Genomic DNA, 24,708 nt, shown 5'->3' with positions numbered 1-24,708 from the left:
GCGGCCGGCCGGGGCTCGGAGCCGCGCCCCGGGAGCCGTGTCCGTGTTTGATCCCAGCGCACGGTCGGCGTGGAGCGGCTGCAGGAGTCAGGCCGCTCCGAGTCCGCTGCCGCTGGGGGCGGGACTCTGTTCCCCCGCCCCGGGGTGCGGGTGCGCGGGGACGGGGCAGTAACCCCGAGCCAGGAGTCAGCGCCCTCCCCTCAGTTACACACATTTCACTGAAGCAACTTTTCACTTTTTCCTTTAACAAATTCATGCTGGCCAGGGCCGCTGTCCCCTCCAGAGCCCCAGCGGTGCTGATGCCTAAGCCGCGTTCTCCTCCGTGGATGTGAACGCTCCCGCCTGGGGGGGGGCTGCAGTTTCCAGAGTGTATCTGCAACCCCTAGTTCTCTTCAATCAGATTCAGATCCAGGTCACTAAAGTCCTGCTGGAAAAAAGTCCTCTGGCTGGCCAGATGCCAGCTTCGGTTCCTTGCCTCATCTTCCTCTTCCTCACTCAGCACTTGGCCGTAGCTGCTGATAGGACTGCAGGGGGCTGAAGAGGCTTGTGAGTTGTGAGCCAAGAACCATGATGGAGCACTGCCTTCCTCAGACTTGTCTAAGAAACAGAGGCCTCCTCCTGAGAACTGCTTCTGTCAAACAAACAAGAAAGATTAGGAACCTAGAACAGAGCCCTTCCTTCCAACAGTGCTAGCAAGGAGGATGAATGTGCCAGTGTTGTGAGATTTCCCTAGCATAGCACCAGGAATGGCTCCCTGCCTGCAGTACCAGCTCCAGCCCCTAATTTCTCTGCTTCCTGGACTGATATGGAACAGGAGCAGTCTGCAAGGTGTGCAGTTACATGGCCCTGACAATCTTCCCTCTTCCCAGTCTGCAGTGATAGCACAGATACAGATTTACATAAAGCCTGCAGCCCCTCTCTTCATCCTCACCTGTTAGGAGCAACTTCTATACACAGAAGAGGACCAGCCATTTACACAGGACACAGAATTTCATCTGCAGTTACCTGTATAGGTTGAACATTAACAAGGATACAAACCCTTCTGACTAGACCATGACACTTGTTTACCTTTCATGGTATATTCAACAGCCTAAAACTGTGTTTTTCTTTTGACTTTTTTCTAACATTAAGTGTCAAGTCCTACCTTTTTACTTAGGGGAATTTTGGCATGTTTTTTCTTAGGGCCTAGCAGATTCTCCATCATTGCAGTCTTTACGTCAAGACTGGATATCTTTCCAAGATGCTATAGCTCAAACAGAAATTCTGGGCTTAATGCATTTATTGGGTGACGTTCTTTGGTCTGTATTGTTCAGGAGATCTGACTGAATGATGGTAATAGTTCCTTCCTGCCTTAAAAATCTACACAAAAACAAACAACCCCCTCTCCAAAAAACCCTGGCTCCCCCTTCTTCTTGCCCTACTCCTTCCATCCTACCTGGTTCATCTTGTAGAAGTTGAGTGAGGGACGGTGCCACTTTGCATCCTCATCATGGCACCGCTTGAGGCCATTCTTCTTTGTGTCCAGGTCACAGGGCTGTGACTGGCTGTGTGGGAGGCCATGCTGGTGCCTGAGCAGTTCTGGTGTGGAGGAAGCAGAGCTCCGTGGGGAGGGCAGGAACTGGACAGGTGATAAGGAGAAGCGACGTTGCAAGGGGAAGGGCTGCAAGGTCTTCTCACTCTCCCACAACATGCTGACTAGGGATTCCCGGGATAGGGCCAGACTGAAAAAAGGGGGGCTACTGCCACCACCACCTTGGACACACTGAAGAGATGCACCTGGGGCTTGGTCAAACCTGAGACTGCAGGCTCCATGGTCTGAGATCGGGGGGTGCTCTTCCAAAGCACCTTCTCCACTGCTGCCCCGATGCTTGATAGGAGTCCACACTTTGGAGCCAAGAGGCCTACAGAGGGGATGCCAGTGGAAGAAATTCTCAGGCACTGAGGGTGAGCAGCAGTGCCTTTTGGTGGGGACCATAGAGGCCTTCCCCAAGGTTAGCAGGTCCGTGGCCAGTGTTTGGGATGGAAGGCTGTTCTTAGGGCAGCTGTCTTGGCTGCAAGGAGACAGACTCAGGCGGGAGTGGTGGCAACTGAAACCTGTGCTGTCCTGAAGGTGTATCCTGGGACAGGAGATCAGGTCCCACCAGGAAGCCCTCTCTGCAAGAGACACCACAAAAGAGGGAGAGAATTAACAGCATGGCCTCTGCCTCACCAGCTGTCCCACAGTCCTGGATGAGGGACCAGTGCCACCACACCCTATCCAGTAACTTCTGATGCCCTCCAAATAACCTTTAATTGGGGAGTGGGCACTGCATGCACCTGGTAGAGAAGGGCTTGCCCCAACAAAGTCCATTTCTGACCACTGGGCTTTATAGTTTGATTCCCTTTATTCTGTGTCTATGGTAGTTCCCAGTTCCACACAAAGATGAGCACAGGCAGTCCTGACTGACTCACCATCTGGCCCCCACTGCTGTCATTACTTGATACCCATGAGAAGTTCTAGCTCTTTTAATCTTTATTTCCAAACACAGATCCCAATTTGTCTTCCATAAACTGGGAGCCCCTTGAGCACAGCTTCCCTCTGATCAGGCTGGCAAGGTGACAACACGTGGGGGCAGGTGGGACAGCAAAGAATATTCTGTTAAAGGAGTGATGTACACTGGAGGAGCAAAGCAGGTGGGAACAAAGGGACTGGTAAGCCTCCCCTGCTCCCTAATGTTGATATGCTGAAACCATGGAGAGACAAGCTTGTGCCAGACACTCTGCTCTGGCAGAAGGTGTGGACTGGGGAAAAAGCAAACAGACATCCTGCCTGGAAGTTTGGAATTGGAGGGAAAGTTGTGGCCACCTCCTCCACAATTTACATCTCTAAGTTTGAGGAACTCAGCAATGAAAATGGTGTGCTGAGCAACTGTGAGCAAGAACAAATCCTAGAACATCAAAATAAACCAAAGTGTAGCAGGTTCCACAGTTACTGACCAGTCCCTACAAACATCCCCAATTCACAAAGCCTTGATGGGGCAACACTACTTCGATCTAGAGCAAGATTTCTATCTAAGCATTGTTCTTTCCCCACCAGCCTGCTTAACTGCTGAAAATCTTCACTGAATTCAAACTATACCAAACCCTATATAAGTAGGATTGCCAACTTTGGTTGGATGAATTCCTGGAGATTTCATCACATGACAATCTTTAATTAAAGATTAATCTTTAATTCCAGGAGACTCCAGGACAATCCTAGAGGGGTTGGCAACCCTACATACAAGTGAGTGTAGCTAACCTAGCTGAACAACATTCAGCCCTTAGACAGATATGGATGAGGAAAGACGAGAGTTCACTGTGGGGGCTGATGAGGAAAGACGAGAGTTCACTGTGGGGGCTGCCTGTCTATGAGAACTACAGGAGCCTTCCTGAAGGGCTGGCACACAGCAATCTGCAGCTGCATATGCAGTAGGGAGACATTTAATACCAGAAATAATTGAGAATAAGTCTGATGCCATGAAAAGGCCAGAACAAAAACATGCTGAGGCAAAGAGAGTAGACCAGGACAGACAGCTTCTGAAACAGAGAATAGAGCTTTCAGACAAGAGACACAGGGAGGAGAATCTCAGAGCCCTGGGCCCCAGAAGATACTCACGCACACTTTGGACATACAGATGTCCAGTGAGAACCACTCCATACAGTAAAGCACTATCAGGGCTGGAACTGTAGACAGGAGTAATATCTGGATCACTAGGCTATGCAGGCCCAACTTGGGTGACCAAGCCAATGTTATAACGGACATCAACAGTATCGCCTCGCTGGAATGGATCATTTTCCCCTTTCCCATGATCAGTGATGTTACAAGCACCTAGAGGAGAACTGCTGCCAGGCAAGAAACTATTTAAAATGAGGGACTGGAGGCTGTTCCATTGAGAAAGTGAAAGACTTAGTACCAGGGAAATACTCCTCCCTCTGAGGAGGTTCCCTCGTGATTGGGAAAACGCTCTTTACTCCCCTGGAGAAAAGCTCTGAAAGCTGCTCAGGAGTCGGGATACTTTTTACTGGTTTGATACACATATATCACCGTTGAAGGTTTTATCTTGCTAGTTCATCAGTCTAATCCTGTTCTAACATTCTCTCCAAGCCCAGCAATTAGCCAACTAATAGCAGCCACTAATACTGATTTTTAAAATGTTCGTTGGGCATTTTGTCCCTTCCCCTCCCTGCACTGGTTACTAGTCTTACCCTGTGTTCTCCTTCAGCAGGGACTGCATCTTGCTGTGTGTGTGGTTGGCACATAGCAGTGTGGGCGCTTCCATGCCACAACAATAAAACTACATCTGATACTACAGGGATGGGATCCAGTGCAAAATCCTAAAACTGATATGGCCAGAAAAGGGCAACAATAAAGGGATTCAATTTACTATTTAAACAAATTTCCTCTCTTCTGTTACTAAAATAACCAGAGATGATTACAAAATGTTTTTAAAATATAGCTCACACATCACTCTTTGGGGACAATGAAAAGTCAGTTTCACTCTCAGATACTTGATGCTGCAATGTTTGGTTTAGTTTTGCTGAAAATAATTGTTTCCACTGGCACTATAAAAGTAAGATAATGGAAACACTCCTATTGGCCTGATCTCTGCTAAGAGCTTGCTTTTGCTGGGAGGTTCAAGTAGAAAATTCTAAAACAAAAATGAAATCAGAGGAGAGAAGTGTGATGTGGGCACAAAAGGTAAAAGTCCACCCAAACACTTACCAGACGCAAGCTGGAGGGGGCTGCCAAAGTGAGCCACGTCTGTGTGGTCAGGCAAAGGCTATGAAGGGAAACACATGGACTCACCACATCACAGGAAGGACCAAGACTCCCCTCTCAACATCGTTAGCACTACTAAAAGTAATTTTCCCTCTCTTGATATTCCCCCCTTCTTGTCAACTGTTGAGAATAGGCCACTTCCACCTTGATTGAATTGGCCCAGTTAGAACTGACCTCCCACTTGGTAAGGCAACTCCCATCTTTTCATGTGCTGTAATATATACACCTGCCTACTGTATTTTTCACTCCATGCATCTGATGAAGTAGGTTTTAGCCCACAAAAGCTTATGCCCAAATAAATTTGTTAGCCTCTAAGGTGCCACAAGGACTCCTCGTTGTTTTTGCTGATGCAGACTAACACGGCTACCCCTCTGAAACCGGTCTCTTTCTTCAGTTAACTTCTGTTAGGAATCCGTCAGCACTTTGGGTATAATCAGCCACACTGTTTTCTCCTCTTGTTCATGTCTCACATTCCTCTGCAAGTAGGGCTGGCACAGCAGAGAGGGACAAAACACTTTAAAATATAGGAGAATAACTGGAAAAAAAAATATATCAGCAGGGGTCCTGGGGGGGGTGTGGGTGTGGGTGTAAAAGGGACAGGCACTCCACCCAGAGCATTTAAGGGGCAGGTCTGGGGGTGTTAGGAGAGATGCACCCAACTCAGGGGCCCTTGGGGAAAGGTGCGTGTGTGGGCTCAGGAGATACACTCAAGGCAGAGAGCCTAAGGAGAAGGAGTTGGGAGAACACACTTGGTTTTGTTTTAAAGTTTCTAGACCGTATGGCTGTGAAGAAAGCCTTCCAAACATGACTGAATTATGGGCTGACAATTGGATTGGGGCCAAGTCTGCAGCCAACAGTTGACAGATCATGTGAATTTAGTGATGGGTTAATTCTGAAGCACAACAGCAGATTATATTTCAATGCCATTAACTATTTCAGTGCTAATCACTTTAGCAGAAACATCTTGTGATGCTGGATGCAGTGGCGAATCTGAGGCACTTACAATCATCACATCAGTGGGGCCCAAGGCATGGATGGACTAATGGTTGGCCACATAAAATTGATGGTGGGAAGTATGAGTAAGAAGTGTGCTGTTCTGTGTCATGAAACCTTGCTATCCCATCCTCCCTCCTCATGATCCATGTCTGAGCCTAGTCAGCAACTGAGCTAGCATCTTCTCCTGTTCTCTTCGTCCTCCTGTTACTGATCCGCAGGCAGGATAAAAATTGATGTTTTTTCCCCCCACTTATATTAAATGTATATTAAATACATTTTCTTTTTAAAAATAAAACCTGTTTAAAATTAAATTTGAAACTATGGCAACTTTTTAAGGCCTAAACTCCCTACATTCAATTAAAATCACTTAAATGAAAAATATGCTGCAACAGGGAGCCCTCCTCAAATTTTAATGAGTCAAAGGGTGTTACTTCTTTAATTATACACAATCAGCGGGAAAACATTAACTTTTGAGGTCAACTCAAGCTTTATAAATATGTCACAACATCATGAGCTGCATTAAGTATCTATATTATTGTCAGTCTTTACAATGGAAGGAATGCTGGTAGTCACATTTTTTCCAAATGGAAGTACTTTCCGTTTCTGTTGTGCAGAAAAGCTTTTGCCTTAATTACTTTTGGTTTCAGTTTAGGTAGCAGATGGAGAGACTGTTTTCGTCATTTTGACTAGTTCATTCAAAGTTGAGAAACCAAATGGAAGTTGAAAAGGCAGAAAGCTTGTTTTCCTCTTCCAATCTATGAATAAAAATCAGGTGGGAAAGGAGATCTACTCATTTTAAAAAGTTGAAGGATATGAGGCCAGATTGTCAGAGGTATTTAGACACCTAAAGATGCAGACAGGTACTTTTGGGTGCCTAAACAGATTGGGTAACTAATTCCCATGGATTTCAATGGAGTTAGGCTCCTAATCCCACTATGCACTTTTCTGCACCTTCAGGCAGGCACCTAAATACTTTTGAGAATCTGGTCTGTGGTGACTAGAAACAATCTGTTAGCTCACTAACTACAGTTAATACTTCCTTTGTTTAATGTATTTAAAACATACTGATGTAACATGTTTTGATAAACTTACTTTTTTATGTCTCCAGCACATTTTAAATGGTTTAATTTAGCAAATAAAAACAATTTTAAAATGCTGTTTTGAGCATGTTTAATTAAGAACATAAGAACGGCCGTACCGGGTCAGACCAAAGGTCCATCTAGCCCAGTATCCTGTCTACCGACAGTGGCCAATGCCAGGTGCCCCAGAGGGAGTGGACCAACAGGCAATGATCAAGTGATCTCTCTCCTGCCATCCATCTCCATCCTCTGACAAACAGAGGCTAGGGACACCATTCCTTACCCATCCTGGCTAATAGCCATTAATGGACTTCACCACCATGAATTTATCCAGTTCTCTTTTAAACGCTGTTATAGTCCTAGCCTTCACAACCTCCTCAGATAAGGAGTTCCACAAGTTGACTGTGTGCTGCGTGAAGAAGAACTTCCTTGTATTTGTTTTAAACCTGCTGCCTATTAATTTCATTTGGTGACCCCTAGTTCTTGTATTATGGGAATAAGTAAATAACTTTTCCTTATCCACTTTCTCCACATCACTCATAATTTTATATACCTCTATCATATCCCCCTTTAGTCTCCTCTTTTCCAAGCTGAAGAGTCCTAGCGTCTTTAATCTCTCCTCATATGGGACCCGTTCCAAACCCCTAATCATTTTAGTTGCCCTTTTCTGAACCTTTTCTAGTGCCAGTATATCTTTTTTTAGATGAGGAGACCACATCTGTACACAGTATTCGAGATGTGGGCATACCATCGATTTATATAAGGGCAATAATATATTCTCAGTCTTATTCTCTATCCCCTTTTTAATGATCCCTAACATCTTGTTTGCTTTTTTGACCGCCTCTGCACACTGCGCGGACATCTTCAGAGAACTATCCACGATGACTCCAAGATCTTTTTCCTGACTTGTTGGGATGGAAATTGAATTCCAATTTCCATCCCAATAGTAGCTTGACACAAATCACAAGTAGAAAGTCATCTAGTAAATAAGAAATGTGTCACTCTCCATTTTCTAGCACTCAAACGGGGGGGGGGGGGGGGGGACACAGAATGTATTCTGGAGGGGAGGCGTGAGAAGCTTTAGGAAAAAAATACTGTGCACATTTTACCCACACCAATGAATAACTACTAAAGTTGATTCCTCCAGACCAGGGGTTCTCAAACTGTGGGTCGGGACCCCAAAGTGGGTCACGACCCCATTTTAATGAGGTCACCAAGGCTGGTGTTGGCCCTGGGCCCCAGCAAGTCTGAAGCCCAAACCCAAGCCCCACCACCCAGGGCTGAGGTTATATGCCCCCCATCCAGGGCAGAAGCCCTTGGACTTCAGCTTTGCTCCTCCCCCACCCCTGCCTGGGGTGGCCTTCGGTCCCCCCTGTGGGGTCATGTAGTAATTTTTGTTGTCAGAAGGGAGTCACGGTGCAATGAAGTTTGAGAACCGCTGCTCCAGACATATCAGGTCTTCAGAAGGCACTGTGCATTTTGATAGATTTCTGTTAAGCTTGCATAGCATTATATAAAGTCGTTGCCAATCTGTACGTTAATCCGTTTGCTACAACACGGTATGCACATTTAATTTTAAGTATCTACCACAATCACAGTTTTGCTTTTGCTCTTATTATCATAGAATCATAGAATATCAGGGTTGGAAGGGACCTCAGGAGGTCATCTAGTCCAACCCCCTGCTCAAAGCAGGACCAATTCCCAACTAAATCATCCCTGCCAGGGCTTTGTCAAGCCTGACCTTAAAAACCTCTCAGGAAGGAGATTCCACCACCTCCCTAGGTAACCCATTCCAGTGCTTCATCACCCTCCTAGTGAAAAAGTTTTTCCTAGTATCCAACCTAAACCTCCCCCACTGCAACTTGAGACCATTACTCCTTGTTTTGTCATCTGGTACCACTGAGAACAGTCTAGATCCATCCTCTTTGGAACCCCCTTTCAGGTAGTTGAAAGCAGCTATCAAATCCCCCCTAATTCTTCTCTTCTGCAGACTAAATAATCCCAGTTCTCTCAGCCTCTCCTCATAAGTCATGTGCTCCAGCCCCCTAATCGTTTTTGTTGTCCTCCGCTGTACTCTTTCCAATTTTTTATTACTATGGATTGTTGGCTCATTCGTGCAACAGAAAAAAAAAACAACTCAAGTGAAAAACAAAAAAGCCTGTTTGAATCAATGCCTTACTGTTTTTAATATTTAGTGAGAGTTGCATGTTGATTTTTTTATCGGTATAAGACTTGTGTGGTGGAGGGGGGAATGATCAAATAAGTTTGAGAACAACTGTTCTAACATAATAAAAAATGTAAAAATTAAGAATCCAAATGAATGCATGTTGATCTATATAATAGCTTATATAAATGTGTATAGATATAGTATATCCTCATGGTTGGCAGAAAGTAGTATCAAATTTAGTATGAAGTTTATATTGAGTTGCAATTCTATATATTTCAATGGTTATATCAACCAATGCGAATGAACCACTCTTTAGAAAAATAATTAAAAGTACAAATGCAAAACAAGATTAAAATCAATTATTTAAAGTTTCCTGCTTGCTGACTTAAATCATTAATAAAAATCAGTGATTTAAATCACGGATTTAAGTCAAGCCATCCTACTGATCGCCAATGGCTGTTTCAGTGCTGGTTCAACACAGCAGGATGCAAAACAGGGAAGCTCAGATGAAAGAGGAGCAGGGACAGGGTATGGGGAGAGAGAAGATTTGCTAATGTAAATCTTAGGTTTAGGACTGGACAAGCAGGGAGGAGCTACCACACAATTTCCCTTTGGAAAATTACTTTGGAGCCTGCAGCAAGGTATGGTCTGGGAGCAAAACTGAGATTTGCTGATGCAGGAGGGGGGACAAGAACTTCAAGCCCTCCTTAGTCCCAAACACATTTTCAAGTTAACTACCCAAACAGAGTGAAATTCCAAACAGCAACTTCTGCTTCCTTCCCCAGACAGAAAGAAGAGCTCTGTGTAGCTCGAAAGTTTGTACCTTTCACCAACAGAAGTTGGTCCAATAAAAAGGTATTCCCTCACCTATCTTCTCTCTCTCAAATAGCAACCTGTCAGTTTCAACATGCTGCTATAATAGCAGCGATTGCAGTGCTATTGCAATGCTCAAGCAACTCATGCATTACTCCAGTGCTTCCGCCTCTCTTCTCTCATGCCCACATCCCCCTCACCCTTCAGGAGCAGAGATCCAAAGCAGGCACCAGAGTTATGCAGAGATCCCAAAGGAGAGACTGGGGGTTTAAGTAGCAGAGATTCCTCCCCCCACACACACACACAAAAAAAGTATGCTCTGGGCATAAGACCACAGGTGAGATTTCAGGCATAATGAATTTGTTTTGGTTAATATTTTGGGGGTTGGAAGAGGAGACAAAAACCAGGCTTATTACAAAAAAGTTAGTAACATGCTGAACTATGGAAAATCGTAGAAATGTAGGTTTGGAAGGGACCTCAACAGGTCATCTAGTTCAGTCCTTAAGCATTATCTAGACCAGCGTTTCTCAACCTTTTTGATACCATGAATTGACTTGCTGCCTTCCTAAACTGTGTCAGGCAGATCGCAGGGACCGGGGCCAGTCCATGGACTGGTTGTTGAGAAACACTGATCTAGACCATTCCTGACAGATGTTTGTCTAACCTGTTCTTAAAAGCCTCCAATTACAGAGATTCCACAACCTCCCTAGGTAATTTGTTCCAGTGCTTTTCACTCTTACAGCTAGGAAGTTTTTCATAATGTCTAACCTAAATCTCTCTTGATGCAATTTAAGCCCATTGCTTCTTGTCCTGTTCTTAGTAGTTAAGGAAAACAATTTATCACCCTCCTCTTTTAACACCCTTTTTACATACTTGAAGATTGTTATCATGCCTTCCCTTCTCCAGACTAAACAAACCCAATTTTTTTCAATCTTCCCTCACAGGTCATGTTTTCTAGACCTTTTATCATTTTTATTGCTCTTCTCTGGACTTTCTCCAATTTGTCCACATCTTTCCTGAAATGTGGCACTCAAAACAGGACACAATACTCCAGTTGAAGCCTTATCAGTGCGGAGTAGAGTGGAAGAATTACTTCGTGTCTTCCTTACAACAGTTCTGCTAATACAGAGGAAGATACTTTCTCCTCTTAACAACTTGCCTTTCATCCTAAGGGATCCCAAAGACCTCTACAAAAGAGAAAAAGATGAACGCCTCCCAAGGCTTGCTGCCCACACAGCAGGTATGCAGCCACTTCCATGGCAGGGACAACAGCCTCAATAAGAGCGCAATCAGCACTGCACAAGAGTTTAGGGCTGGAGTGAATTGGAATGCTGAATCCCACCAAAACTGCATGGAGAATTTAGAGGGCAGAATCTGATTACCTGAGCTGGGGCCACAGGTTAAGCTCTCAAATGCTTGGGGCTGTTTAGTGACCACAGGTCACACAGGCTCCAATTTTACAACTAGCCTGAAAGCTGACAAATCTTGCAGCACAGCGCCCACTGACGCCACACTGGGACCTTGGTTCAGTACAGATGCAGAATGTGGACCCCTCCTCCTCACAACTAAAAATAATCTTGATACCATTTCCAACATGGACTAAACCTGCAAGGTTGAGGCAGAGAAACATCTTACCAGGCTGACGTTGAAGGATGTGCATTTCAGCTCTTCCAGACTCTGTTTCTGCAGTCGCTCTGCAATCATGACTCCTGGAGGCCTGGCACCACCACCACCTTAGAGCCCCCAGCTCCTACCTCCTGCCATCTTTCCTCCTCCTTCAGCAAGTCCAGTCTTGTTCAAGGGCCATCATGCTGCCCCACCGACCCTATAACACAAACAGGCACGTTAGCAACATCAGGCACAGCCCCAAGGTCAGAGAACCTGCTTGCGCACCCCAGGCTTGCTACTTAGCGCCCGAGAGAGAAAATACTGGTGCTCTAAGTCTCCTTGAATGAAACTAAGCCCCAGAAAGCCTGAAACAAACTACTGATACTTATTTGAGCCACAGAATCACCTCACCCAGAATCATAGCCTTCCCAGGCCCAGAATACACTAACTCATCACCATCCCATAAGGATCTGTTTCATCACTTTCTGGGGGCTCAGACAATTTAGGTTTTTGCTTGCCTCACTGAGCTCTAGTTGCTTCTATCACCCTATCAGAGGCGTAGCAAGCGCCCTCCGTACCCTCCGACCGGAGGGGGCCCCGCAAGGAAGGGGGCCCCTAAAAGTGGCAAAATAAATACCGCATTCCAGTTTCTGCATTGTAAGGGGCCCCGACCGGACATATGTTTGGAGGGGGCCACCGTTCGGAGGGGGCCACGTTCTTTGTTGCTACGGCCCTGCACCCTATGCAATGTAGGCTTCTTTCCTTCAGCCCCCACATCCCAGGCACACTTCATGAGCCCAACCTCTACAGCTAGCCCCCATCTTCCTCCCGTAACCCCAGGACCAAGCAAGTTGTAAGTCGAGCTTCTGGTTTCTGCTCCAACCAAGTGAACCAGTCTCCCTCCTTAACAGTTGGAGTATCATCTCCTTTCCCCAACCCTGAAGCAACTTTGGTAAACAAACTCCCCACCCCAAGCATAGGGCAGCAGGTGGAATCAGCAATCTTATTGTGACCCAATAAACATTCTGCCCTTTCAGTAATGACAATAACTAGTGGACAGGCTGCACAGTGCTGTGGCTGCAGCTACAGCACAGGGCTCCTGAGGCCTAGTCCCAGTTCTGCCACAGGCTCCCTGTGTTATCTTGGGAAAGTCATGTCCGCTCTTTCTGCCTCAGACTGCCCCACTAACATTAGTAAAGCACATTACGCTCCTCTGGCGGGTGCCATTAAAGAGTGCAAAGCATTCTTTATACCAGGGGTTCGTAGCCTTTTTCTTTCTGAGGCCCCCCGAACATGCTATAAAAACTCCACAGCCCACCTGGGCCACAACAACTGTTTTCTGCATATAAAAGCCAGGGCTGCTATTGGGGGTAGCAAGGAGGGTGACTGCCTGGGGCCCCATGCCACAGGGGCACCACAAAGCTAAGTTGCTCAGGCTTCAGCTTCAGCCCATGGTGGTGGTGGGGCTCGGGGGGACTTTGGCTTTCTGCCCTGGGCCCTAGAAAGCTATGCTTGGTGGACACCCTGAAACCTGCTCACGGCCCCGCAGGGGGCCTCGGACCCCTGGTTGAGAACCACTGATTTATACAATTTAATCTCATCAGGGTGCAAACTCCAGGATCCACATGGGGCAAAGCCACCAACAGGCAGCAGCACCTCACTTACTACCAGAAGCCAGATACAGCACCCCTTGCAGCTTCGGTTAGTGACCACCACAGAGCAGGCTGACTTGGGTTTAAGGCATCTCTCTGTGAACACTTAGTGTCTCAGAGGAGGAAGCCAACAGCACCTAGCTTCTTTCCCACACACAACATGCAACAGCAAGAGGGAATTGATCTACCTAACCTAGTGCAAGCTACAGCAGGAAGCACACACCAAGGCTGTGAGCAGAGAAATCTCCAAAGCAGAAAGCAAAACCAAACAGCCAACCTAACCCTATGGGCCTTTTTGCTGCTCCCTAGTAAAAGGAGCCCAACTGCTCTGATCCCTTTGCCACCTGCATCAGCTGTCCAGGGAGTGGGCATCTCCCATTCTCAGACTAAACCCTTTCAAGTCAACTCACCCCCCTGCATCCAGGACGCTGCTGGGCCCAGTCAAACCTCAACCCAGAGAAACAATGTGCTCACCCCTGAGCCACTCCGAACATGCCAAGTGCCAACTGATCTCACAGATCACATGAGCAGAAAGAGGGACAAAGGCTCACAGGCTACAGTGCCAGGCACCCTAGTGACGAGGAGAGGGCTCCCTGCAGGGGCTGAGAAAATCAAACACAGACACTGAAGCAGAGCAAGGTCACCCGATGTCCAGCTCCAGTCATTCCACCACACTGGCAATACCAGACCAGCACAGAAGGTGCCAGCCTCAGGCCCCCTTCTCCCCCACTGACCCTAGAGCAGCACTAGGGGACATCAGCCCAGCCTTCCCCTGCTGCCCCAGGGTGGGCTCTGACACTTGTATCTGAAAGTGACAGGAGGCTGCTAGCTGGGGCGGGGGGGGGGGGGGGGGCGCAGGACTGCCAGCTGGGGGCCCGGAGGAGGCAGGGGGCTGTCAGCCGGGGCAGGGGGGGGCCAGAGGAGGCAGGGGGCTGTCAGCCGGGCAGGGGGACGCAGCTGGGGGCCCGGAGGAGGCAGGGGGCTGTCAGCCGAGGCGGGGGGGGCGCAGCTGGGGGCCCGGAGGAGGCAGGGGGCTGTCAGCCGAGGCGGGGGGGGGGCGCAGCTGGGGGCCCGGAGGAGGCAGGGGGCTGTCAGCCGAGGCGGGGGGGGGGGGCGCAACTGGGGGCCCGGAGGAGGCAGGGGGCTGTCAGCCGGGGCAGGGGGACGCAGCTGGGGGCCCGGAGGAGGCAGGGGGCTGTCAGCCGGGACAGGGGGACGCAGCTGGGGGCCCGGAGGAGGCAGGGGGCTGTCAGCCGGGGCGGGGGGGGGGCGCAGCTGGGGGCCCGGAGGAGGCAGGGGGCTGTCAGCCGGGGCAGGGGGACGCAGCTGGGGGCCCGGAGGAGGCAGGGGGCTGTCAGCCGGGTCAGGGGGACGCAACTGGGGGCCCGGAGGAGGCAGGGGGCTGTCAGCCGGGGCAGGGGGACGCAGCTGGGGGCCCGGAGGAGGCAGGGGGTCACCGAGGCCAAGGCGCCCCGCCGCCCCCGGTTGTTCCTGGCTATGGAACCGGACAGGCTGCCCCGCGCCACAGACCGAGGGATCCAGCCCGGGACCCTCCGCTCCGAGCCAGCGCCGGGCCCGCCCGCTGAGGCCGAGCTGAAGTCACCAACCGGGGTCCGGCGCGGCCCCACCTCGGGGCTCCCCCTGCACCCGGCTCCGCCACAGCCCCGGCGCCTCCCCCTTCGGACTGTACCGTGCAGCAAAGGACGACGGGAATTGTAGTCGGGGTGGGCGTCCGAGCGGCCCGTCCCCGCCGACCCCCTTCGTTCCTTCCCGCACCAGCATCACCCCTCCCCCCGGCCTTGCCCCCCAAGTCCCCACCCCCATAACCCCACACAAAACCAGCCCCTTCCCCCCAGGACCCACATCCCCTCTAGCCCCCCCGCAGGGAAAAGGGAGTAGCTCAACACAAGGGGAGGTAGAGTCTCGACTCCCCATCCAGCTTGGGGTGGGAGGGACTGGGAGGCAGCAGGAGAGGCCCCTTCACACACTGTAGCCAGCTGCAGGATGGGGGGCACTCAGCCCCCCAAGGAATGTTGTAAGGGCAGGATGCCGGAGAAACATCACCTGTTCCCATGGTGGGGTCACTGGCAGGGCATGTGACTTTACCGCAGGACCGGAGAAGGGAGTGGAGTTGTCTCTCTAGCCCAGATTGCACCTGCCCTGGATTTCCACGCCTCGGAGCCCTTTCCCAACGCTGAAGGAAAGTGCTAGGTGGTAACTAGAGCGTGGCCTGGCCAGAGCCTCCTGCCTAGCTCATCGTATTCAATCGTGGAGGGGTTGGATGGTGCAGATCTCCACGGACCTGTTCACCGTAAATATTTAATCATCTTCCCCTCTAACCAATGGCAAGAAGGGCAGCAGCAACCCCTAAGGCAACATTAACCCTTTGGCAAGGTAAACTTCCTCCCTTAAGACTCATGGTTTCCTTGTGCCTTTTGTGGTCCCCTCTCCCCCATCACTTCTCCTCTGGGCTGGGCCTGACAAACTGCTGCCAAGAATTTCCCCTCCTCGCTGGTCTGGCTGCTCCTACAGCTCAATGCACAGAGGGACATCTTTACTTAGCTTGTGGAGTGCCCACACTGGGGGAAGGGTCACAACTCCCCATTATCTGAGTCCTCATGAATTGCCAAAGCCTCCCTGAACCTGCCTGTGGTGAGCAGAGCCCCAGAGGCCTAGGGACAGAAAAATAACCCAGCCAGCAGCTATTACAGAGTCTTTTGGTAAATTTTATTGACCCCACTTTCCATTTTTCCAACCCCTTCTATATAGATCTCCCTGGAACACAAGAGACCGAACAGATTCCTGAAGGGAAGCAGAAAGAACTGGTCCTATGCATGCTGGTATTCATTGCAATGCCTGGGGTTACAGGTACTCCGGTGACAGAAACACTCTCTACACCATTGGAAGTTGGGCTGTGTGAGGAGATAGCTGCTGGGTTTGTATCTCTCGCTTTGTGCATTGTGTAAGTGGTCTGATGCTCAGCTCCAAGCCTCAACACTAACAGCCCCTTGTCCCTGGGGCAAGCTTCAGGATAATCTCATGTCCTCCATGAGCTCAGAAGATCCTAGCAGCTGGGCTTGTATGAAACTTGATGCCTGAGCTCTTCCCACTCCCCAAATGCTGTCGTTTCAGAGGCAGAAAATGCTCTGGACTCTCCTCATAGCCCCATCCAGGAGCAGTATGGGCAGGTGTGCGCGTTTCCTAGGAAGGGCAGCAAGTTGGAGTGGATCTGGGGCAGCCATGGAGAGGAGCAGCCAGGAGATGACAGGCCAGCAAACTGTGAAAACAGGATACAGACAAATGAATAGGAAGGAAAGAAAACAAACCTGATGTGAGAAGCACACGCCTGCAATCCAAAGCATGGCAGTGTCCCCCTGGAGAGGATGCTGAGCCCCGAGGATCCTTTCCCCCCTATTCTCCCCTTCCCCAGGACAATGACCAACAATACTTTCCAGCATCAGAGAGTGTCCAGAGGAAGGCACAAGACTTCCAGACTGCACTTCAGCTTGTCAGGAGGGGGTATTGTCCGTGATGATCACTCTGTGCTACGTACTCCTGTGCTCGCAATGAACCATTAAATAGCATTCCCTACTGCTGCCCTAAGTCCCTGTCACGAGCAGGAACAGGAGAAAGCAAGCCCAATCAAAGCCCAAATACCTGTCCACCCAGTGATTCTCCTGGCAGATTTTCAAGAGGCCTCAGGGAACCAGGCCAGTCTTCTGAGAAGCCGCATAAAGAGTTTGTCTCCGTCATTCCTGAGAGACTCACCAGCTCCTGCCTTGCAAACAAACAGCAATTTAAATCACACTGATTCAGTCAGTGGAAAGGATCAGCACTGGTCATCACATGGAGCAGCACTGTCATCCCACTCCATGCTTCAAACCTAGGAGAGATCATCAGGCCCTTCGCCTCCTTGTGTCCAGGCTGGGAGGGGTAGGCAGGACTCCTCTCCAGTGAGCACTGGCAGAAGAGACAGGAGATGCTGGACCTAGTCCTTGCTCTCTCATCAAACCCAGCAGTTGGGGTCCCAGTCCCCTGTGCTTTTCTCCCCAATGCCCACTATGCAGCTGGGGGTGATGGCAAAGCAGGCACACACCACATACAACACAGAGAAGCATTTTCCAGAGCACTGGGGAATTTATACTATGCTCACCACTGGGACATTTGAGCACCTGGTAGGATTTGCTTGCATCAATCCCTCCCTTCTATGGTATAAGGCTCCTGATACCTACCTCTCAGTGCCATAGAGTGCCAAGCTTCACAGGCCCCCCTAGGCATGTTAACATACCGTTCACTCTAGCTATTTGCTGCCTACGGCAGCTCAGTGTAATGGCCACTATATCCAGAGGGATTCTAGGAAGCGCTGGGAAGGATACCCATTGATTTGGGTGGATCCTCCATGTTTCATGTTGCTAGGCTTCTGCCCCTTCCTCCCCCTACAAGAGTTTCTCTCCTGTAAGACTCTAGAGGGGCCAAGAGCAACTGGCAGGCACTTTCCTTGGAAGTCCTTGTCCACACAGGAGAGGATGCTGGGTGGGCGGGTCCCAGGCATGCAATGCCCGTCTCCACAGCTTGACTTGCATGTCCCAGGAGCGGCGGCTATATTTCTTGTACTTATTTGGAGTTCGGGGGTGAATCCCTGACTGCCGAGCAGCCCTGGGAATGAAGCATGACATTTATCAGTGACCAGGTGCTTCCATTAAAGAATTCCTCACCCCAGCATCAAGACCACCCTAACCCAGCAGGAGCATGGCACTAATAGGGCCCCAGTAGGATGTAGGAAACACGCTCCAAAGGCTCCTGAATATGTCAAGTTTCTGGGACTTTTGGAAGGGGGAAGGGAAAGGAAGTTGCCTTCAGGCAGGATCAAAGGGAAGGAAGTCATTTTACATCAGTTTCAGGTATCTCTTCCCTTGGTGGGGAGCCTGTGGTCACAGTCTGAATAAGCAGGCTTATATGGGAAGTGGAGGTGAAAGCCAGGGACCACCTCACTTGGGGACCTGTTGTAGGAAGTGCTGGTAGCCAATAGTATTCTTCCCATAGTCTATCTGCTTCTGTCTCCTCTGCAGGATGGTCTCATCGGTCTCAGTGTCAGATCTGGTGAAGAGAAAAAGTTAGTACTAGAGACACAAAAGTCAACCCTGGACAAGCCACATGGTCAGCATGCATCCAACACACCTCAATCCTGAGCTGGCTCCTCTTGCTAGGCCTGGCCTTGTGCCAATTCCCACGCTGACCATATTAACTCCAGGGGAGAATGGCTTTGATGACAAGGGCCTGTCCCAAGGAAAAGAAAGTTTGTTGCACGATAAACTTGCTTGTGTCACAGCCAGGTGTGACCACTGCATCCGACAGACTAGCCAGCCATCTGTTTGGTCCTGGGAAGCAGAACTAAACTGGGCAATGCAGCTTATCATAAAGGTGCAGAGGATCCAGCTCAGCTTCTGGGACAGTTTATTCCTTTGAAACTCAGAACTGAAGCACTGAGACCGGTCAGCCCTCTCCTGAGAGGGCAACAGGATTACTCCAGCCCAGCTCTGGGGTCTGTTGATGGAAGCCCTGGATACATGATCAAGGCAGCCAGTCATATTCTCAGATTATTATGTGTATTGCAGTGATACTCGCAGTCCCCCACTCAGAATCAGAGCCCCATTGTGCTGCATGTGATACAGACACAGAGAGACAGTCCTTGCCCGAGTTTACAAAGGAGGGGGAAGGAAAACAGTCAAATAGATACAATTATAGATCTACAAAACTCAAAAATGCAGATGTATATCTCTTTAAGAGTCAAATAGCCAACTGCCAATTAAGCTAAATCTTCATTAACTGGTAGATTTCTATAATGTAGCAAGTATCAGTGGCTGATTTATACACTCTTCCTATCAGGCCAAGGACATAAGAACAAGTCAAGGGGTCTCATCCCAAATACCTATTGCCATCAGCAGGGATCCCTTCAGCCTTGTCTACAAAACAGAAAATGGTGACTCAGGAAAATGCTTGAATGTAACACCTTCTTCCCATCTTATTTTCTGTTTATCTTTTAGACTAAGCTTCTTAGTGTGGGGGACTGTATGTTTTATACAGGGTCAAGAAGTGTCCGTGCTTAGTAAATAGGATGAGATCTCAACTGTCAGAGTAAAAATATATGACAACTAAGCAATGTGACAAAACTAAAACTACAGCCCCACATCTTACCATAGCTTTACATACTCCCTCAGGACTTTTGAGTGTCTACAAGGCTACTGGGAGATTAATCCCAAGAGTTCCACTCTGCAACAGCAACATCTCTACTGGGATATGTAGTGCCACTTTCCTGAAAGCAACAATGGGAATTCTGGGCAAGGAAGGAGACTGGGAGAAGGGCGGTATCTGAGTCAATGAACCAGGTTGTGCTGGTGGGGGAGTGACACTATATGTGAAAGAAAGCATAGAATCAAATGAAGTAAAAATCTTAAATGAACCAAACTATACCATATCTCTTGCATCTGAAGAAGTGAGGTTCTTACCCACGAAAGCTTATGCTCCCAATACTTCTGTTAGTCTTAAAGGTGCCACAGGACCCTCTGTTGCTTTTTACAGATTCAGACTAACACGGCTACCCCTCTGATACTTGAAACTATACCATAGAATCTCTAAGGATAGTAATTCCATGCTCTATTAATAAGAATATAGCAGTAGAGATATACTACCGACCACCTGACCAAGATGGTGATCGTGACTGTGAAATGCTCAGGGAGATTAGAGAGGCTATTAAAATAAAAATCTCAATAATAATGGGGGATTTCAACTATCCCCACATTGACTGGGTACATGTCACCTCAGGACAGGATGCAGAGATAAAGTTTCTAGACACCTTAAACGACTGCGTCTTGGACAGCTAGTCCTGGAAACCACAAGAGAAGAGGCAATTCTTGATTTAGCCCTAAGTGGAGCACAGGATCTAGTCCAAGAGGTGAATATAGCTGGACTGCTTGGTAATAGTGACCATAATATAATTAAATTTAACATCCCTGTGGCGGGAAAACACCACATCAGCCAAACTCTGTAGCATTTAATTTCAGAAAGGGGGACTACACAAAAATGAGGAGGTTAGTTAAACAGAAATTAAAAGGTACAGTGCAAAAAGTGAAATCCTGCAAGCTGCATGGAAACTTCTTAAAGACACCATAATAGAGGCTCAACTTAAACGTATATCCCAAATTAAAAAACATAGTAAGAGAACCAAAAAAGTGCCACTGTGGCTAAACAAAGTAAAAGCAGCAGTGAAAGGCAAAAAGGCATCCCTTAAAAAGTGGAAGTTAAATCCTAGTGAGGAAAATAGAAAGGAGCATAAACTCTGGCAAATGAGGTGTAAAAATATAATTAGGAAGGCCCAAAAAGAATTTGAAGAACAGCTAGCCAAAGACTCAAAAAGTAATAGCAAAAAAAATGTTTTAAGTACATGAGAAGCAGGAAGCCTGCTAAACAACCAGTGGGCCAACTGGACGATCGAGATGCTAAAGGAGCACTCAAGGACGATAAGGCCATTGCGGAGAAACTAAATGAATTACAAGCGAGTCTCATCTTACGCACATTTAACATGCGCGAATTCAGCTTTGCACGGTCGGCAAAAACTAAAACAAAAACAAACAAAAAGAAAAATAATTTAAATACTGTACCCGTAGTGCGGGCGATTCCGCCCACCATTACACTCAATGTAATTTTGACTATACACGATTTTCACTTTACGTGCTGACAACGGAACGTAACCCCAGCGTAAGATGAGACTTGCCTGTATTTGCATCGGTCTTCATGGCTGAGGACGAGAGGGAGATTCCCAAACCTGAGCCATTCTTTTTAGGTGACAAATCTGAGGAACTGTCCCAGATTGAGGTGTCATTAGAAGACGTTTTGGAACAAATTGATAAACTAAATGGTAATAAGTCACCAGGACCAGATGGTATTCACCCGAGTTCTGAAGTAACTCAAATGTGAAATTGCAGAACTACTAACTGTAGTCTGTAACCTATCATTTAAATCAGCTTATCTACCAAATGACTTGAGAATAGCTAATGTGACGCCAATTTTTAAAAAGGGCTCCAGAGGTGATCCTGGCAATTACGGGCTAGTAAGCCTGACTTCTGTACCAGACAAACCGGTTGAAACGATAGTAAAGAACAGAATTGTCAGACACATAGATGAACATAATTTGTTGGGGAAGAGTCAACATGGTTTTTGTAAAGGGAAATCATGCCTCAACAATCTACTAGAATTCTTTGAGGGGGTCAACAAGCATGTGGACACGGGTGATCCAGTGAATATAGTGTACTTAGATTTTCAGAAAGCCTTTGACAAGGTCCCTCACCAAAGGCTCTTAAGCAAAGTAAACTCTCATGGGATAAGAGGGAAGGTCCTCTCATGGATCAGTAACTGGTTAAAAGATAGAACAACGAGGAGTTGGCTTCTGGAAGAAGTTGGCTGCTTTCACCTGGGACAGACAAAGTGGTCAGAAGAACAGGAGTCCTTGTGGCACCTTAGAGACTAATAAATTTATTTGGGCATAAGCTTTCATGGGCTAAAACCCACCAGTTGACAAGAAGGGGTGAATATCAACAGAGGGAAAAAAATAATTTTCTCTGTTGATACTCACACCTTCTTGTCAACTGCTGGGAATGGGCCACATCCACCCTAATTGAATTGGCCTCGTTAGCACTGACCCCCCACTTGGTAAGGCAACTCCCATCTTTTCATGTGCTGTAATATATATACCTGCTTACTGTATTTTCCACTCCATGCATCTGATGAAGTGGGTTCTAGCCCATGAAAGCTTATGCCCAAATAAATGTGTTAGTCTCCAAGGTGCCACAAGGACTCCTCGTTGTTTTTACTGATACAGACTAACACGGCTACCCCTCTGAAACCTGGTTAAAAGATAGGAAACAAAGGGTAGGAATAAATGGTCAGTTTTCAGAATGGAGAGGGGTAAATAGTGGTGAAGAGTTACAAAGGGAACTCATAAAACTGGGTGAATGGGCAACAAAATGGCAGATGAAATTCAATGTTGATAAATGCAAAGTAATGCACATTGGAAACCATAATCCCAACTATACATATAAAATGCTGGGGTCTAAATTGGCTGTTACCACTCAAGAAAGAGATCTTGGAGTCATAGTGGTTAGTTCTCTGAAAACATCCACTCAATGTGCAGCGTCAGTCAAAAAAGCAAACAGAATGTTGGGAATCATTAAGAAAGGGATAGATGGTAAGACAGAAAATATCATATTGCCTCTATATAAATCCATGGTATGCCCACATCTTGAATACTGCGTGCAGATGTGATCGCCCCATCTCAAAAAGATATATTGGAATTGGGAAAAGTACAGAGAAGGGCAACAAAAACGATGAGGGGGTTGGAACAACTTCTGTATGACAAGAGATTAATAAGACTGGGACTATTCATCTTGGAAAAGAGATGACTAAGGGGGGGATATGGTAGAGGTCTATAAAATCATAACTAGTGTGGAGAAAGTAAATAAGGAAGTGTTATTTACTCCTTCTCATAACACAAGAACTAGGGGTCACCAAATGAAATTAATAGGTAGCAGATTTTAAAACAACCAAAAGGAAGTATTTTTTCACACATCGCACAGTCAACCTGTGGAACTTCTTGCCAGAGGATATTATGAAGCCCAAGACTACAACAGAGTTCAAAAAAGAACTAGGCAAGTTCATGGAGGATAGGTCCATCAGTGGCTATTAGCCAGGATGGGCAGGGATGATGTCCCTAGTCTTTGTTTGCCAGAAGCTGGGAATGGGCAACGGGATGGATCACTTGATGATTACCTGTTCTGTTCATTCCGTCTGGGGCACCTGGCATTGGTCACAGTCAGAAGACAGGATACTGGGCTAGATGGACCTTTGGTCTAACCCAGTCTGGCCGCTCTTATGCCCCCGGTCATCCTCCATCCAACTCACTCTTGATGTTTTCCAGCACAAATTGCTCATTCTTCCTCCCAAGCTCTCACTACATTAAACATCATGTTCTCCCTTGCAGCCATAGAAATAATCCTAAACAGAGACATTTGTCATCACCAGCTCTCTTTTCTCTTTGAAATTCTTGCCCCATTAATTATATGCATTTTTTCCTCTAAGGCCATAGGCAAATGTCTGCTATTTAGAATCTAGACAGAAAGCTTCTGCATACCATGTGTGTTTCCACCCACCTGTCTTTCTCACATACAGACGCTTTTCCAGAGGCAGGCTCTTCACATCTAAGAACAAGAGGGTCATGAAACAGAGAACTGTATGCCAGTTATGGAAGAAAATCAATTCTCCACCCTAGACAGAGCTCACAACCCTTCCTTACAACGCAGCTAGCTCAGGGACCCATCCTACCCCTCGGCCCATAGAAAACACTGACTTCTGAAAAGTCAGTGTCCGCACGGGGGACAGAATTCTCTTAAATAAGTTGAGTCAGCTAAAAACTGAGCTTCAAAGAATGATTCTAAACCAAGGGGAAGCAGTCACCACCTTTGAAGGCAGCCAAAGGGCTCTGGGTGACAAAGCCTCCAAATTAATGTATCTGAGCCTAAAGAGGATTGTCAGCCCAGTGAGACACGGGCTAAGGAGCATTATGAACATGAAGTAATGCAAACAGGTGTCAAGCATGCCCTGTTCCTGCACCTCTTGACCCTGAATGAAGCCCGAGTGCCACCAACAGGTAGCAGGGCCAGTTCTATCACCCAGGTTCATTGTTTGTGTGTCTTGCGGTAGCACCTAGGAGCCCCAACCGGAATAGCACTGGCCCAGCAACGGCGGGCGCCTGCCAACAGAGCATCCAGCCATGCTCGGGGACAGCGCAGGGAAAGGCACGTCAGGCCGCAGCAGCGCAGCGTGAGCCGGGGGATGGTCACAGCGTGTCGGGCGCTGGAGAAGCCCGTCTCGGACCTAGCGCAGCCCCCGCAGGAATCCCCGTTATCGTTACCGGGACACGCGCCGGGGCAGACACCGGCACAGGGACTGTCCCACACGCCCCCACTGCACCCAGCCCCGGGGAGCCGCCCCGGTCTCTGCTCCGCGAAGGGCTGCCGGAGGCGCGGCTCGGGGGAGCGGTGAATGGGGGAGCCCCCCCGGCCCCGCGTGGGAACAGGGCGCCACGGGAAGCGCAGCGGGTTACGGGAGCGGGGCGAGCGGAGCGCGGCTCAGACACGGCCGGGGGCTCGGCCCAGGTCTACCCCGCCCGGGCGTTACAGCCCCGGGACAGCTGCGGGGTCCGGGCCGCGCGCCCGTACCTGCCGGCCAGCGGCTCCCAGCCACACAGCGCGCGAGGCGCGGGCAGCATAGCCACTGGCGGGCGCGTGCGCGGAGCCACGTCACCAGGCGGGGTTCGCCTGTGGAATAGGTGGCACTCCCCCTCACTAATACTTACAGACCCCGCCCCCACGAATCACGTGCTCCCGGGGGCGGTGATTGGCTTCACGGAGCCAATAAGCGCTAGACATGGGCGGAATCCCTTACATCCGTCCAATATCAAGAGCAACGTCCCGCCCGCCATTCTCTCCCCCAATAGGTTCTCACTTCGCTCGAGTCACGCGGACATTACCCAATCAGAGAGCG

General features: G+C 48.5%; 2 protein-coding genes across 3 annotated transcripts; both read right to left on the bottom strand.

Moving 5' to 3' along the window:
- Positions 1-358: 358 nt before the first annotated feature.
- Positions 359-11,513, bottom strand: FAM53C (family with sequence similarity 53 member C). The gene is made up of 3 exons (XM_065410103.1): positions 11,489-11,513; positions 1,436-2,154; positions 359-631 (listed from the first exon to the last, which is right to left on the bottom strand). The coding sequence occupies exons 1-3, from the start codon at positions 11,511-11,513 to the stop codon at positions 383-385; spliced, it is 993 nt and encodes a 330-aa protein (XP_065266175.1). The 3' UTR covers positions 359-382.
- Positions 11,514-15,834: 4,321 nt separating this feature from the next.
- Positions 15,835-24,434, bottom strand: LOC135882996 (oocyte-specific histone RNA stem-loop-binding protein 2-like). Of its 2 annotated transcripts, XM_065410021.1 has the most exons (7): positions 24,384-24,434; positions 23,316-23,363; positions 18,292-18,390; positions 18,106-18,210; positions 17,607-17,769; positions 16,771-16,887; positions 15,835-16,390 (listed from the first exon to the last, which is right to left on the bottom strand). In XM_065410021.1, the coding sequence occupies exons 1-7, from the start codon at positions 24,431-24,433 to the stop codon at positions 16,271-16,273; spliced, it is 702 nt and encodes a 233-aa protein (XP_065266093.1). In that variant the 5' UTR covers position 24,434; the 3' UTR covers positions 15,835-16,270. The 2 variants fall into 2 exon arrangements, with proteins under 2 accessions (XP_065266093.1, XP_065266092.1); XM_065410020.1 differs by lacking the exons at positions 23,316-23,363; positions 24,384-24,434 and having other exon boundaries at positions 18,292-18,701.
- Between the last annotated feature and the right edge of the window lie 274 nt (positions 24,435-24,708).

This window comes from Emys orbicularis, chromosome 8 (assembly GCF_028017835.1).
Source record: "Emys orbicularis isolate rEmyOrb1 chromosome 8, rEmyOrb1.hap1, whole genome shotgun sequence".
Classification (NCBI taxonomy): domain Eukaryota; kingdom Metazoa; phylum Chordata; order Testudines; family Emydidae; genus Emys; species Emys orbicularis.
This window is presented reverse-complemented; position numbering and strand designations above follow the sequence as displayed.

Bases quoted from the DNA above. Each gene is read 5' to 3' on its own strand.
- LOC135882996 (XM_065410020.1), bottom strand. From the start codon at position 18,701: ATGACTGGCTGCCTTGATCATGTATCCAGGGCTTCCATCAACAGACCC. The intron at 17,770-18,105 runs GTGAGGTGGTCC...CTTCATTCCCAG, and splicing joins TTCCTACAACAGGTCCCCAA to GGCTGCTCGGCAGTCAGGGA. The intron at 16,391-16,770 runs GTATTTGGGCTT...CTGTTTTCACAG, and splicing joins GAGAATCACTGGGTGGACAG to TTTGCTGGCCTGTCATCTCC.
- FAM53C (XM_065410103.1), bottom strand. From the start codon at position 11,513: ATGCACATCCTTCAACGTCAGCCTG. The intron at 2,155-11,488 runs GTAAGATGTTTC...TGTCTCTTGCAG, and splicing joins CATCCTTCAACGTCAGCCTG to AGAGGGCTTCCTGGTGGGAC. The intron at 632-1,435 runs GTAGGATGGAAG...TTTGTTTGACAG, and splicing joins ACTTCTACAAGATGAACCAG to AAGCAGTTCTCAGGAGGAGG.